General features: G+C 68.1%; 4 protein-coding genes across 8 annotated transcripts in view; 1 reads left to right on the top strand and 3 right to left on the bottom strand.

Moving 5' to 3' along the window:
• The window catches only part of PATL1 (PAT1 homolog 1, processing body mRNA decay factor), a 66,791-nt gene that overhangs the window by 48,211 nt on the left and 4,551 nt on the right, over positions 1 to 14,029 (top strand). The window lies entirely within an intron of this gene.
• On the bottom strand, positions 260 to 3,743 carry SSH3 (slingshot protein phosphatase 3). Its single transcript, XM_065755625.1, has 13 exons — positions 3,632 to 3,743; positions 3,249 to 3,286; positions 3,008 to 3,161; positions 2,501 to 2,619; positions 2,365 to 2,436; positions 2,218 to 2,283; positions 1,874 to 2,141; positions 1,669 to 1,797; positions 1,555 to 1,601; positions 1,334 to 1,480; positions 899 to 1,099; positions 518 to 767; positions 260 to 427 (listed from the first exon to the last, which is right to left on the bottom strand). The coding sequence occupies exons 1-13, from the start codon at positions 3,683 to 3,685 to the stop codon at positions 260 to 262; spliced, it is 1,713 nt and encodes a 570-aa protein (XP_065611697.1). The 5' UTR covers positions 3,686 to 3,743.
• ANKRD13D (ankyrin repeat domain 13D) lies at positions 4,124 to 8,301 on the bottom strand. 4 transcript variants are annotated; one of them, XM_065755476.1, is made up of 15 exons: positions 8,130 to 8,301; positions 7,598 to 7,733; positions 7,401 to 7,525; positions 6,981 to 7,026; positions 6,748 to 6,891; positions 6,388 to 6,577; positions 6,244 to 6,310; positions 5,900 to 5,981; positions 5,755 to 5,816; positions 5,553 to 5,683; positions 5,327 to 5,484; positions 5,114 to 5,245; positions 4,719 to 4,882; positions 4,558 to 4,637; positions 4,125 to 4,398 (listed from the first exon to the last, which is right to left on the bottom strand). In XM_065755476.1, exons 1-15 carry the CDS (start codon positions 8,217 to 8,219, stop codon positions 4,158 to 4,160), a joined length of 1,848 nt encoding a protein of 615 aa, XP_065611548.1. In that variant the 5' UTR covers positions 8,220 to 8,301; the 3' UTR covers positions 4,125 to 4,157. The 4 variants fall into 4 exon arrangements, with proteins under 4 accessions (XP_065611547.1, XP_065611548.1, XP_065611546.1 ...); XM_065755475.1 differs by having other exon boundaries at positions 4,124 to 4,398; positions 5,561 to 5,667; positions 6,388 to 6,610; positions 7,401 to 7,733; XM_065755474.1 differs by having other exon boundaries at positions 6,388 to 6,610; positions 7,401 to 7,733.
• Positions 8,669 to 13,834, bottom strand: GRK2 (G protein-coupled receptor kinase 2). 2 transcript variants are annotated; one of them, XM_065755489.1, is made up of 21 exons: positions 13,689 to 13,834; positions 13,460 to 13,536; positions 13,121 to 13,194; positions 12,883 to 12,984; positions 12,709 to 12,783; positions 12,473 to 12,534; positions 12,178 to 12,229; positions 11,927 to 12,018; positions 11,596 to 11,695; positions 11,432 to 11,510; positions 11,205 to 11,335; positions 10,872 to 10,966; positions 10,692 to 10,799; positions 10,548 to 10,614; positions 10,365 to 10,465; positions 10,213 to 10,279; positions 10,042 to 10,137; positions 9,806 to 9,968; positions 9,560 to 9,696; positions 9,376 to 9,489; positions 8,669 to 9,278 (listed from the first exon to the last, which is right to left on the bottom strand). In XM_065755489.1, the coding sequence occupies exons 1-21, from the start codon at positions 13,799 to 13,801 to the stop codon at positions 9,117 to 9,119; spliced, it is 2,067 nt and encodes a 688-aa protein (XP_065611561.1). In that variant the 5' UTR covers positions 13,802 to 13,834; the 3' UTR covers positions 8,669 to 9,116. The 2 variants fall into 2 exon arrangements, with proteins under 2 accessions (XP_065611561.1, XP_065611562.1); XM_065755490.1 differs by having other exon boundaries at positions 9,376 to 9,486.

The raw sequence follows: 14,029 nt of genomic DNA, 5'->3' as shown, positions 1-14,029 counted from the left end.
GACTACATTTCCCGGCAGTACCCGCGAGCGACGGGGGGAGGGGGGGGGAGAGCCGGCGGCGCGCACGGCATGCCGGGAGCTGTAGTGCGCGGCCGCGCGCTCCGTCGGGGCCCTTCTGACGGCGCCGCCCCACCGCTCCCAGGCGCACACACCGCGGCCGCCCCTTCTCGAGCTTTATTCCCGGGCCGGTGACGGTGCCGCGTCCCCGAAGAGCGGTCCCTCGCAGGCCCCGCCTCTCGGTACTGCCGCCCGACGTGGGTTATGGGGCAGCGGGGCTTTCCGTGGGGCTGCGCTCTTCCTCCGGGTCGCGGTCCGCGTCCACGCTGTCCTGGCGCACCACGCGGCGGGGCCGGGACCTGGACCGTGGCTCTGGTGGGTCTGCCTCCGGGCCCCCGGCGTCCCCCAGCCCCCGGCTGCCTTCGGACACCTGCGGGAACAGGGGGCCCCGACGGTGCCGCTGCGCCCCACGGTGTCCCTCCCCCCCCCCTCCGATGTCTCCACGTCCCCTAGCGCTCACCTGCCCACCCAGGGGCTCCCCCGGGGGCTCGGGGGCTTCCATCTGACTGATGCTCCGCATGACGGCACACAGGGAGATGCGGGGACGCCGGGCGGCCCCCACCGGCCCCGGCCTGCCGTCCTCCTCGGGGGGTGGGGAGGACGCGGGCGGGGACGGACGCGGGCCCCCGTCGTCATCCCAAGGCACGGCCCGCCCCGGCTCGGGCTCCCCACGCTCCCCCGCCTGCGGCTCCCAGAAGCTGCTGTGCCGACTGCCGCACGGGCACCGCGGTCACCCACCCTGCCCGAGGGGTCGGGGCTCCCGCAGGCTCCTCCTCTGAGCCCCCAGGGGCGGCGTGCCTGCCCGACACGCGTGGTACCCACCGACACGCGTGGTACCCACCTGGCGTTCAGGATGCCCTGGTAGAAGTCGAGCTGGCGCATGAAGCCAGGGTTGGGCTGCACGCCGGGGCGGCAGCGCCGGACGTACTGCAGTGCCCGCTCCAGGGACCACCCGAACTCCTTCATGGCGTAGGCCAGCACCGTGGCTGCCGAGCGGCTCAGCCCCATGCGGCAGTGCACCAGCGCCCGGCCCCCGCGGGCCCTGGGGTGCAACCTCACTGTGACTCCCCAGTGCCCCCTGTGTCCCCCCCCCAGATGTCTCTCCAAGGACGCTTCCCCTCCCACTCCTTCCAGTGCTCTCGGAGCCCCCAGGGTCCCCCGTGCCCCACAGGCATCTCATCCTCAGTGCTATCAGTGCCCCAGTGTCCCCAAAGCCAACAAGATGCCCGCCCCCCCCAACCCCCCCCCCAACCCCCCAGCACCCGTTCCCACTAACTTGATGTCAGAGAGGAAAAGGAAGGTGTCATTCCAGTGGGGCAGCAGCTGTGCTGTCTCCTCGTCGTATACCCGCACGTTCATGTAGGTGAACAGCGCTGGGAAGAAGTTGTCAATCTCCCGTGCCACGTTCAGGATGTGGGTCACACTGTGGGGCACCGGGCGTTAAGGCCGTGCCCTTGTCCCTGTGCCAGGGACAGCTCGCCCCCCCCCCGCGCTCACCGGTTCTGCTGCAGCTCCTCCAGGTTGGCTGCGTTCCACTCGGAGCCCTACGACGGTGGTGACACTCTGGGACGGCCGAGAAAACCCGTACCCCACAGCCCACCCCATGCCCACCAGGTAGATGTGTGGGAAGACACGCGAGGCCCGGTCCATCTGCGCCAGCACCAGCAGCATCTCGTTGTCGATGAAGTCCTTGTGCTGCTCCAGGCTGTGCCCCATGCGTCTCTCCAGCTCTGTCCGCACCTGGCACCCACCAAGGGGTGGTGAGGGATGGTGACGGGATCCCCGTGCCCATTCCTGGTCCCCCCCCAGCACTCACCTCCTTGGAGGTGACGCTTTCCAGCTCGGCAGAGGTCAGCACGTCCCGCAGCAGGGCCCGCACCACGCTCTCTGTTGGCTCTGTGGGCAGGGGCGAGCCGGGCCGCACGGACTCCAGGTCGGCCATGGCCAACCACTCGTTGAGGCAGCTCTGCTCCGAATCCAGTGCCGCCACATATTCCTGTGCCCAGGCCAGCGCCAGGCCCCCCGGGATGTGCCCGCCCTGGGCTGCCAGCTCGCAGGCACGGTGCAGCTCCTGCAGCACGGCCCTGCACACCACCCACTCCTTATCCACGGCGTTGCCCGTGGTAAGGCACACACCCCCACGTCCCCGTGCAGGCTCACCACATGGTCTGGATGGAGATGGGCTTGAAGATGCGTGTCTGCCCCCCGGATGTCACGCTGAATCCCCTGGGCACCGCGGGGGATGTGCGTGGCTCAGGGTGGGCACTCCTGCCCCACCCCTCCCAGCAGGTCCCATCCACTACTTACCCGTCGCCATCGAGGAAGACTTGGGTGTCGCTCCAGAGGGGCAGCACCATGCCCAGGGTGCAGCGGTCGGCCCTGGGGTGGGCGGGGGTCAGAGTGGGACCTCCCCCTGTCCCCCTGACCTCCCAGCTCTGCTCACCCCTCGCGTGGGAAGTCCACGCCAAGCAATGCTGTCTGTCCCTCGGCGCCCACGTCCTCTGTCCTCACCACCAGCAGGTACCGCACCCGCTGTGGCCGCGCTGACTCCAGCCGCACCGCCTGAGGATGGGGTCTGAGTGGGGGGGGGGTCCCACTGCCAGGCTCAGCACAGCCCCATCACTATCTCCACCCCGGTGCATTTCCATCCATCCCAGGCTCGTCTCTGTGCCCAGTTCGCTGCCGTTCCCATCCCCATCCTCTTCCAACCCCACCACCATCTCTACCCTATCTATGTCCCTCATCCCCAACTCCAGTTCCACCCCCGCCCCGTTTCCACTCCCACCACCATCAGCACACACATCCTCCCCCCCCCCATCCTACCCCTTTCGCCATCCCCAACCCATCCGCATCCCAGTCGGCCTCCTCGCTCCTCGCCGACCCCATCCCATCCCCAACCCAATCCCCATCCTGTCTCATCACCAGCCCCGCCCCACACCGTGGGCCCCACCAGCTGGATGGCGTCCTGGGCTCTCAGCAGCTGCATCATGAGCTGGAGGTGCCGCTCCTGCTGCCCAGGGGGCACAGCCGGGGGCGGCCCGGCAGCTGGCAGCTCCTCTGCGGGCAGCAGCAGGGCAGCACCCCGGACCAGCGCGAAGCTCTGCCTGGGGCGGGAGGGCTGTGAGCGGGTCTGGACCGCCTCCCCCACCCCAGGAGCCCTTTAACCCCGGTGCCCCGTGACCCCATCTCACCGCCGCTGCAAGTGGCCGCGCCTGGGCACATCGTCTTCCTGCAAAGCACGAGGGGAGAGTGAGTATGGCGACCCGTCGGCACATCTTGCCCTGACGGCGGGGCGGGCGCGACGGGACCCCCCCCCCATCCCCTCCCCCTCCCATCCCCTCCCTCCCCCCCCGCGTTGTTTGCAGCACGAGCACGGCGAGGGGGGGGGGGGTCCCGTCGCGCCGGGACGGCACGGGAGGGGATCCCGTCCCCCCGTTCCTCCTCCCACGCCGGGCCCTGCCCGGTGATCGCGGTCGCAGTTGGGTGCGGGGGGGGGGGGGGAACAAAACTGGGGTTACCCCAGCCCGACGGGACGGCGCCTCCGGACCCCCCGCCCGCTCCCGGCCGCACTCACCACGGGGGCAGCCCGGGGATTGCCCGGTGCCCGCCGCACGGTGACCAGCGCCATGTCCCGCTCCAGGAAGCGTCGCCGCAGCTCCGCCCGCAGCGGGCACGGAACGGAACGGCCCGGGAGCGGCAGCGGGCACAGCCCCGCCCCGCCCGGGACTTCCCCTGCGAGCGACGCGGGATGGGGAGAGTTGGGAGGGCGGGGGGGGAAGAAGGGAGCACGGGGCAGAACTTTGGTGAGAAGGGAGGGGAGCGCCCTCGGGGCCGCCCTGAGTGCCGCCCAACCCTCCGGGCCCCGCCCCACGGCCGCCCCCCCCCATCTCCGCCGGCCCCGTCCTCCCGCCCCAGGCAGAGGCCACACGCGGCTGTGGATAGAGCTCTGTATACGTCCGCGTACATCGGATGGGACTCCCGCCCCGACGGCGTCCCCGGAGCACCACGGCACGGGGCCGCTCCCGCGTCCCGGGCCGCCGTCGGCACCGCGCTGCCCGCAGCCGGGGGAGCGCGGCGGGGGCTGCCCGGTGCCGGTGCCGCTACTTGTCGGTGAGCGAGAGCCGCAGGATGCGCTGCAGCTCCTCGTCCTCCTCCCGCCGGCGCCGCTCTCGCTCCTCCTGCTCGCGCTCCGACAGCGCCATCGCCAAACGCAGCTGCTCCGCGAAGCTGCCGTAGCCGGGGGGGGCGGGGGGGGTCCCGCCGTCCCTCGGTCCCGGGCCGGGCCCGCCCGGGGATGCGGTGCCGGGCCCCGCCTGCAGCAGCAGGCTCTCCTGCAGCGCCCTGCGGGACAGTGCCGTGACCGCGCCCCCTCGGACGCGCATCCCGGCCCCGCTCCTTCCGCCGCACCGCACCGCCCCCTCCTCGACGGGAACGGGCGGAGCGCCTTCCCACCCCATCCCACCCCCCCCATCCTATCCCCCCCCGCGGGCGGAGCCTCACCGCTCCAGCTGCAGCTCCTCGTCGTAGGGCGGCGGGCGCGGCCCCGGGCGGGCGTTGGTCAGCGCTTCCCATACGGTCACCTGCGGGGGGGCGGGAGGAGGATGGGATGGGCCGCGATGCGGGGGGGGGGTCCGACCGCGGATTGGGGGGAGCGGTCCCACCTGCTCGGTCTCGGTGCCGGCGTCCAGCAGGCTCTGCTGGATAGCGAACTGCAGCAGGTCGTCGTCTTCGTCCCGCAGCGGCTCTCCGCGCCCCGCGCCCAGCACCGTGTATCCCGGCGGCACCTCGAACACCGCCGGCTCCACTTCGCACGGGAACGGCCATCCTGCAGCCCGGGCACCCCCAGCATCTCTCCGAGGGGGATCCCCGTCTCTGCTCTGCCCATCGCTGCCCCTCCGACACCCTCACCCCGTCCCCATTCCCCATCCATCCGCGTTCACGCTATCCAATCCCCATCCTCAGTCCGTCTCATCCCATCCTCCTCCCGTCTGCGCTGTGACCCCGGCCCCCTCCCCCCTTTCCTCCCCCACCCCCCCGGACCCCGCCCCATCCCCACCTCCGGGCCCGGCCGCCCTGGCTCCGGGGGGCTGAGCGGGGTTGCACACCCGTACGGAGCCCAGCGGTTGGTCACAGCCGCACAGGTTGCTGAAGGTGATGCGGGCGTTGAGGACGTGGAACAGGGGGATCTCTGGGGGGAAACGGCGGGTCAGCAGCCCCCCCCCCCCCCCTCCCCCCCCTTCCTCCGTTCAGACCCCATCCCCGCCCTCACCGATCTTGACGGGGAAGCCGGGGGGCAGCTTCAGGGTGATGAAGTCGCGCAGCTTGGCGAAGTGTGCGTTGGAGATGGCCATCAGGTCGATGATGGGCGTCACCTGCTCAGCCAAGGACAGCGGGTGCTGCTCGCACAGCCACAGCGTCGCTTTGAACCTGCGCGGGCAGCGGCGTGGGCACGGGCACGCCGCCGTTCCCCCCGTGCCCTCCAGCGCAGCGCCCACCTCTGCACCTTGCTGGACACCTCGATGGGGCGCCCGATGTTGCGTGCCTCCAGGTCGAAGTGTGGGTCGAAGTACTCCTCGAGGGTGATGGCCGTGGGGTTGGTGGGGCTGGCGGCTGCGGGCACGGGTGCCTGGGGGGTGTGGCCTCACGCGGCTCAGCACGGCCCCGTGCTGCCCCCTGGCCCTCCTGCCCACCACTCACCCCGTTGTGGGTGCCGTGCTGCTGTGCCAGGCCCAGGAAGGAGTGGAAGGGGGTGCGGGAGCCTGTGGGGAGAGACCCAGCGTGGGTGGGCACAGGGCAACCGTCCCAACGCAGTACCTGCCCCGGGTGGGCAGTGCAGTAACACCTTTAGTGCGTGACTTGTCCTGGTCCGAGAGGTGCTCTGTCCTGGTCTTGGTGACCAGCTCCACGTTGCTGGCACTGTACACCTGCAGGAGAGGACAAGGTGGGCTGGGGACGGGATGGGATGGAGATGGGGATGGGGCGACAATGGGAATGTGGACGGGGATTGGGATGGATGGAGACAGGATGGGGAGGAGATGGAGCTGGGGAGGGAATAGGATGGGATGAGTTAGGACGGGGGCGGGGAGGGAGATGGAAGGGAACGGAATGGGATTGTGATGGGGATGAGGATAGGGAAGACAATGGAATGCAGACGGGATGGGGTCATCTCCACCCTGCCAGCTGCACCTTGGCCTCATAGCCGCTGATCACCTCCATCTTCTCAGACCGCCATCCCCAGATCCCTGACTTGTTCCTGGATGTGCAGGCAGAGGTTGGTGCCAGCCCTGCGTCCAGCAGCCCTCCAAGCCCCACCTGCCCCGCGGCACGCACCGCTCAAAGGCGATGTTCCTGGTGTCCAGGTGTGTGGACACGATGGGTGACGTCAGCCGCCCGGCCACGTGCTCCTCCGAGGGCTGCATGGCCGCCAGAAGCAGGTCAGGCTCATGCAGGGCCAGGGCCAACGTCTCAGTGTACACCACCTGCTTGTCGTGGTCCACCTCCATCACCACTGCTCCCTCCTCTGCACAAGGGGATGGAGTTGGCACCTGGGACTCTGCAGCACGCAGAGCAGGCCTGGGGGACGCTGCGTTCTGGGAGCACCCGGGGACTCCGTGGGGGATCCCTGGGTTGGTTGGTTGTTGTTTTTGGTTTTTTTTTTTGGGGGGGGGGGGTGGGGTGCTGGAGCCAAACCTTCTCCCTTGAAAATGTAGCTGCGGCGGCCCCGCTGCCAGGTCATGTGCTCAAAGCCCAGCAGCGTCGTGTCGACCCGCAGGCTCTCACCCCGCTTCCAGACACGGTACACATCACTGGGGCACACCTTGGACACCAGAGGCACTGCGGGCACCCATCAGTGGCAAAACAGTCAGAGCCACCCCCCACCCGACCCCATCCCCGTCCTCGTCCCGATCCTTGTCCCTGCTCACCCCAGCTGGTAAATTCCCACTTCATCTCCACATAGAAGTCAGAGGCCTGGAGAAGACGAAGGGGTCATGGAGGGCCGTGGTGTGGAGGTCCCTGCTGAGAGGCGGGGAAGCCTGTGGGGCCCCTTGGGGAGCTTGGGAAAGGGACTGAGGGGGAAAAAACAGGGAGTCCTGGGGGAGATGGGGGAGCCAGGGTCCCTCCAGTTGCCTTTGCACCCCGTAATCCCCACGGTGGGACTCCAGTGCTGGGGCTGTCCGGCGCTTGGGGTGCTCCGAGGACAGGGGGTGCTTCTGCTGGGTGTAGGGGTACCCGGTGCCGTGGGTGCTTGCTGATGGAGGTGCCCTGTGCCAGGTGTGACACCTAGTGCCACGGCTCGCTGGCGCCAGGGGTGCCCACCCACTGCTCCCTACACCCAGCCATACCCGGCGCAGCTTGCTGAGCAGCTCGGGGATGCCAGCAAGCCGCCGCGTTGCCCGCTGGTAGTCACGGTACTGGAGCACCAGCTGCACTATCTCGGGGTCCCCCGTGCTCACCGCCTCCTGCAGCACTGCGGGGCAGGGGACCACCATCAGCAGGGCACCGCCAAGCGTCCCCGCGCCCCGGTCCCGTGCACACACACCCGTCCAGCCGTTGGCGTTCTCCCGGCCCACGTTGGCGTTGTGCCGCAGCAGCACCCGCACCGACTCCAGGTGGCCCAGGGACACGGCCAGCTCCAGTGGGGTCCGCCCGCGGGGGTCTGTCAGCTCCACGTCGTGCTGGGGCACGTGCACCGTCACCCCGGCCGCCCCCCACAATCCCCCCCCCCTCCCCGGGTCCGGTGCCAGTCGCGCTCTCCCACGCCCTCACCCCCAGCTCCCGCAGACCCCACCTCCAAGTCCTGTCCCTAAACGCCCCTACTTCTCCCCGTCCCCCGATGCCCCCCGCACCGCGTCCCGGCGCCCCCAGCCCCGGGGACCCCGCTTCCCCACATCTCCCCGCTACCAGCTGTACCGCCGGCACCCCCGCTTCCTCGCAGTCCCGCATCCCTCGCCGTGCCATGCCCGGTGCCGTGCCATGCCCGGTGCCGTGCCATGCCCGGTGCCGTGCCATGCCCGGTGCCGTGCCCGCACCTCCCCCTCCCCCCCCCACTCCCTCCCTCCCCCGGCGCGCACCGTGCCGGAGCGCAGGGCACTGTCCAGCGCCTGGTGCCGGTTGTGCCACACAAGGCGGTGCAGCGGGAAGGTGTCGGCGGCGCGGGCCATTCCCGCACCATGTCCCCGGGGCCCGGGCCGGGCCGGGCCGGACGGTGCGCGGCTCCGGCTGCAGCTCCGCGCCTGCCCGCAATGGCTGCGCGCGGGGGCGGCGGTGATGCGGTGCGGCGCAGCGCGGCGGCGCGGGGCGGGGCCGGCACCGGGCCACCCCCCCCCCCATCCCCCACCCCCCCTATCTAAGCCTCGCAGTGGGGTTTTCAACATTTTTATTATAAAAAAAAGAAAAAAAAAATTGGTTTTTTTTTTTCCTTATTTCTTCCCTTTTTTTGTATTTTTTTTTTCTCTCAGCCATTCTCACGTTTCCGATCATCCATCCCCGCTGCTCCTCCCCCACGCCAATATTTACAGATGCCAGCAGGCACAGGGCCTGATGTCATGCGCCAGGGTCACAGGCACAGCCTCCGCGTCCCCGTTTCTCCCCCCCCCACCCAGCTGGCTCGGGAGGGATCACGGCACAGTATTTACACGGGGACCCCTGGGCACTCACACACTCACACCATCACTCACACCGAGGACTTGGCACCCACAGACAGGCACAGCCGGGCTGGGGCACACGGGGCACGGGCAGCTGGTGCCTGCCCCGTTTGGCACACGTGGGGGGCAGCAAAGGGGGCACAGGTCTGGGGGCAGGACAGCAGATGGACGGGGGGGGGGGGGAAGAAGGGGAGCCTTCATCTGAGCCGGAGCAGGGAGCGGTGCTGCGTGTCCAGCGCCAGCTCTGGATGGCGATGCCGTGGCTGTGCCCCCCCCCACGGGCACGGGGATGGCACCGGCACCAGGCGTCCTCCCCAGCACTCTGCTCAGGGACAGCAAGAAGGATCGGGGCTACGTGGAACCCAACCCAATAAATTAGAGGCGGGATGGAAAGGGGGCAGGCAGGGCACGGGGTCAGAGCCCGTTGGCGGAGCGCTGCAGGAAGGGCACTTTGCTGAGCTCCACCACAGGTGAACGTGGCTTATTCTGCATGCGAGGCACACGCTGCAGCAGCTGCTGGGCCTGGCGCTGGGCATCCCGCAGTTCCTTCTGCCACTGCACCAGCTCAGGGTCACTCTGTGGGGAAGCACAGGGCTCAGGACGCAGCTCCCCCGACGTGCCCTCGTGCCACCTCGGAGCAGCCCCACCCAGGAGGGCCCCACAGCTCACTCACATCGCACTGCAGCACGAACTGCTTGCCGCCACGGATGCGGAGCAGGATGCACTTGCGCTCCTTCACCTGAGTCTCTTCCACCGAGTCGATCTCCTCCATGGTGAGCAGGGACTGCTGGGGGGACAGGCTCAGCCCAAGCCCCAACAGCTGAACCCCAACGCCCTCCCCCCCTTGCCCACCTTACCGGCGACTCGCCCTCCCCACGCCACTCCAGCCGGTTGGGGAAGAGGTAAAAGTAGCGGCGCTGCCACTGCGTCAGAAAGGGGTTGCCCAGCTTGGACATATACCCGTGCACGATGCAGTCCTTGCCCATGGCGTAGTCTGCGGCCGCATCAACGCGGGAGAAAGACTCAGTGCTGGCCACAGCCCCCCCTGCGTGGTGCCAGCGGAGACGCCAGGGGCAGTGCAGGGGGCACCCGGCCCCACTCACCCTCCTCGTGGCCCAGCTGCTTGTTCTTGGCTTTCTTGCGCGCCTCCTGCTTGTCTGTGTCTGCGTTGACGGTGTCGAAGACCGTCTCGGTCACCTCCTGCTGCCACCGCTCCGAGATAGTGAGTGGGAAGTTGCGGTACAGCTCCTGGTCGCTCTCCAGCAGCTGGTGGGGAGGTGGGGGGTCAGGGCCCGCCCCGTGCCAGCCCCCTGCCCCGTGCCAGCCCCCAGCCTTCTACCTTGATGCCCTTCGTGTCCTCCTCGTCAAAGGAGCCGATGTCGAAGGCGTCAGCTGCATTCACCTCGCCTCGGGGCGGGATGAGAGGTGGGGGGTACTACAAGCAAGAGAGACGCGGTCAGGGGGTGCCCACCCCCGCCCCGGGCTCGTGCCCTGCGCGTCCCCCTCTCACCTTCTGCAGGAACACCATCTGCCAGTCCAGACCTCTGAAGAAGGGCTCCTCCTTCACCTCCTGAGCGCTGCGGGGCAAGGCAGGGCGGCTGTGGCGGTGCTGCCCACGCTGCTGTTACCCGTGGCCCCTTCCCCACAGCCGCTGGGACTCACCCACGCCCCCCGCAGCCCAGTCGCTGGCTGACGTCACGCTGGAGCAGCCCTCCAAGCAGCGAGTGCAACTCGGGGGAAAAGGAGTCGGGCAGCTCCACAGCCTGCAGGCAAGGGTTTGGATGATCACAGACGCACAGGCATGCAAGTGCTGAGACACAGCATCCCGAGGACCCCCCGGCTCACCATGGTGAGGGTCATGCGATCGATCTCGTGCTTGTCCTTTGTCTTGTGCTGCCGGAAAGGGCTGTGCCTACGGCCACAGGAGTGGAGCTGAGTGGTGGTCCTGGTGCCCAGCCCCCCCCTAGCGCCCTCTGTGCCTGCACTCACCCGCGGAGCAGCTTGAAGAGCATGCAGCCCAGTGAAAACCAGTCGGCGCTGCTGTCGTAGGCTACCCCCTTCTGCAGCACCTCCGGGGCCATGTAGCCGTGGGTGCCCCTGGGGGCACACAGCGGGATCAGGGTGGTGCCCAGTGGTCACAGGGGGTGCCAGGGGGGCGGGCGCACTCACACACTGGCGTGGGGTTTCTTCTTGGAGAAGTCACAGGCCAGGCCCAGGTCTGAGATGCGGACGTGTCCGAACTCATCCAGGAGGATGTTTGCTGGCTGCCGGGACACAGAGCCGCCCCTGAGCACCAGCCCAGCTCACGGGCACGGGTGGCAGCTGGGCTGAGGGTGCCCCTGCACGTTGGGATGGGCGTGACACGGGGATGCCTGCGGGGTCCCAGAGGTGCCCGTGGTGCCTGGGAGCTCCCTGCTGGGTGTGGGGTGCCCACAGGGCCAGGGGGGACTGCGGGGCCTCCGGATGACTGCAAGGTGGGTGGGTGCTCTTAGGGATGGTCACCTTAAGGTCACGGTACACCACGAAGCGGCTGTGCATGTGCTCCAGGCCCAGGATGATCTCCGCTGCGTAGAAGCGCATCTCTGCCTCCGAGAAGACGCCATGCTGGGACAGATGATAGTGCAGGTCCCCCCCTGCAGCAAAAGGCACTGGCGGTCACCCTGGGGACGCCGTGGTGGGGCCCCAGGGGGCTGCGTGCTGGGGATGGGGAGCAGCTAGCGGGCTCTCACCGTTCATGAGGTCAAGGATGAAGCTCAGCTTGTCAGGCGTGTGGAAGGCATACGACATGCACACGATGAACGGGCAGTCCTGGCCAAGGAAACGGTGTCAGGCTGAGCCAGTGGGGCCCCCAGCACCCTGTGTCACCCCCTGCCCTGAGCCCGTATCCCCTCACCCCAGTGCTGACAAGGGACAACATGATGCGCTCGTTGAGGGCCAGTGTCTCACCCTGCTTCATCTTGATGCGCTTCTTGTCCAAACACTTCATGGCATACCTGGGGGCAGAGAGTCCCTGTAGGGTCCTGCTGCTACCCACACCCACCATGCCCACCCTCTGGTGCCTGTGGCCAGACAGCCCCTTCCCACAGCCACCGTGATGTATCCCCTGGGAAGCTGGCGCCACGGTGACGCTTTGGCACCCCCCTAACGTCCGTCATCACGGCAGCACTGCTCATTCCCCTGCCCACAGAACCAGTCTCACGAGCAGACCTCCCTGGCCCCATTACATTTTGCCTGTGTCCGCCTTCCGGCAGCCGTAGACCTCCCCAAAGCCGCCGCGGCCGATGATACGATGAACACTGAAGTCGTTCATGGTGAGCTAAAGTGGATCAGAAAGAGGAGATCACCCCATGGCAGCCACCCCCTGTGTGTCCTGGGGGGGGTCCCATGCCCTGCCTCAGTCTCCTGGAGCTCCTTGGGGACCAGGACCCATATTCCCTCCCTGGTAGTATCCCAAGGAGCAAGGTCCCCTGCTCACATGGATGTTCAGTTCCACGTTCTTCCACTGGCAGAACCGTGTGAACTTGTCACTGCAAGGAAGCACAGAGAGGGTGAGAGTGAGGGACCCCTTGGGAGACCTCCAAGATGCATGGAGGGGCAGAGGGGACCCGGGTGTGGATAGGGCCCCCATGTGGGAACAGAGGCACCAGGCCAGAGCCGGGCAAGACATCAGGCCGTGTCTGTCCCCGCACCAGAGACAACGCTGGAGATTCTCAGCAGGAGCCCTGCAGCACCCGAGAGACAGGTCACCCCAGGCTGTGCTCCCGTCTCACCTCTCAATGAATTTCTGGAAGATGCTCCCACGCAGGTTCTGGCAGATCTCCTCAATATAGGGCTAGGGGTGACACAGGGGTCAGCATTACATCCCCAGGTCTGCCCCGTTCCCTGCAGGTGCCACCATTGCGTGGGATTTCTCACATCTCCACTGCCACCTTCTGCCACTTTAGGCCAACTGTGTCTCTAGGGACGCCAGTGCCACCAACCCCTCCACGTCACGGACGGTGCTTACCTGGAAGAGGTCTGGGGGCACCTGCTTCTTGCTCAGGAGGCTCTGCACGTGCTCCGTGGCACTCTTCGAGAACGGCTGCGGGGCAGGACATCACCACATCACCGTGAGAAGGGGGGACAGGGACACGGTGGTGGAAACCCCTGCGGTGGGGGCACGATGAGGCGCAACACTCACATGGGAGCAGGCCAGCAGCTCCTTCATGATGTAATGGTCAAAGATGTGGCGGCTCCGAGTGGCTCGCTCCTCCTCCGAGTCCAGTTTCTCATACTTCTTGATCTGTCCAGGGCACGGATCACACGCTGAAGGGGCGCAACCCCACACAGGGCACACTCCAGGCACCCGGGGCACCATCTCCCCCAGGCACACCAAGGGACACCCCAGCCCACTCCTGCCCAAGGGTCCCCCATCCCACCTCTTCGTAGAACTCCATCAGGGGCTTGGCCTCCTCCGCCTGGTTGAGGGCGAAGTCCCGGAACAGCAGGTACCCTGGGGCAGAGGCAGCGCAGCGCTGTGAGCGGTGCCCACGCCAGTGTGGCACTCAGGACACGGTGCCACGCAGCAAGGGCACGGCAAGCTGAGAAGGGCTACAGGGCTGCCACGGGGCGGAGGTGCCGGAAACCACCAGAGCCACGGGGAGGAAGCAAGAGGCGCTTCCTGCCCAGGACAGTTACCGCCAGGGGAAGTGACAGGGTGGGGAAGACTCGGGAAGGACACCGCCCAGCACCTCTGCAGCCACACAGCCCCGACTCACCGATCTTCTGCGCAAAGATCTTGTCGAACGTCACCTCGCCCCGGTCCTCCAGATACTTCTGCATGACGCTGCGGATGCTGCGGGGCAGCCGGGGCTCAGCGTCAGCCCACAGTGCCCCCCGTATCCCTGCGCGCCCGCACTAGGGACGGGGGCTCCGCGGGGCGCGGGGTCGAGGCGCGGCGCTGCTGAGGGCGGCAGGGGCAGCGGGGCCCGGCCCGACGCCGCTCACCTGGGCTCGGGCAGCACGATCCGCTTGCTGGCGCGGGCGGCGGGCGCGGCCCGGCTCTTCTCCATGGCCATCAGGTAGCTCACGTCGGCCAGCACAGCCTCCAGGTCCGCCATCTTGCGCGGGGCCGAGGCCGGCACCGGCCCGACCCCAGCGGCGACCCGGAAGCGGAAGGAGCCGCGGCCGGAAGCAGCCGAGCCGCGCGGGAGGGGGCGGGGGTCCGAAACCACCATTGGAGAAGGAAAAAAAAAAACCAAACCCACCAAACCAACTGAAAATAAATTAATAAAATAAGAAACAAACCCTCCGCGTGCCCCCCAGCCCCAACGCACAGAGCGCACGCC

This window comes from Cyrtonyx montezumae, unplaced genomic scaffold (genome assembly GCF_038088225.1).
Source record: "Cyrtonyx montezumae isolate F1298 unplaced genomic scaffold, pur_monq_1.0 scaffold_10, whole genome shotgun sequence".
Classification (NCBI taxonomy): domain Eukaryota; kingdom Metazoa; phylum Chordata; class Aves; order Galliformes; family Odontophoridae; genus Cyrtonyx; species Cyrtonyx montezumae.
The sequence above is the reverse complement of the archived record's forward strand: the minus strand, read 5'-3'. Positions and strand labels throughout refer to the sequence as shown.

Coding starts and splice junctions, on each gene's coding strand:
- GRK2 (XM_065755489.1), bottom strand. CDS start 13,801: ATGGCGGACCTGGAGGCTGTGCTGGCCGACGTGAGCTACCTGATGGCC. Junction 11,511..11,595: donor TGTCCCTTGTCAGCACTGGG/GTGAGGGGATAC, acceptor TTCCTTGGCCAG/GACTGCCCGTTCATCGTGTG. Junction 11,336..11,431: donor CATCCTTGACCTCATGAACG/GTGAGAGCCCGC, acceptor CTTTTGCTGCAG/GGGGGGACCTGCACTATCAT.
- SSH3 (XM_065755625.1), bottom strand. CDS start 3,685: ATGGCGCTGGTCACCGTGCGGCGGGCACCGGGCAATCCCCGGGCTGCC. Junction 768..898: donor CAGGGCATCCTGAACGCCAG/GTGGGTACCACG, acceptor CCCGTGCGGCAG/TCGGCACAGCAGCTTCTGGG. Junction 428..517: donor GGGAGCCCCTGGGTGGGCAG/GTGAGCGCTAGG, acceptor CTGTTCCCGCAG/GTGTCCGAAGGCAGCCGGGG.
- ANKRD13D (XM_065755474.1), bottom strand. CDS start 8,219: ATGGCCCGCGCCGCCGACACCTTCCCGCTGCACCGCCTTGTGTGGCAC. Junction 7,734..8,129: donor GTGCCCTGCGCTCCGGCACG/GTGCGCGCCGGG, acceptor CACGTGCCCCAG/CACGACGTGGAGCTGACAGA. Junction 5,485..5,552: donor GTGTCCAGCAAGGTGCAGAG/GTGGGCGCTGCG, acceptor CTGCCCGCGCAG/GTTCAAAGCGACGCTGTGGC.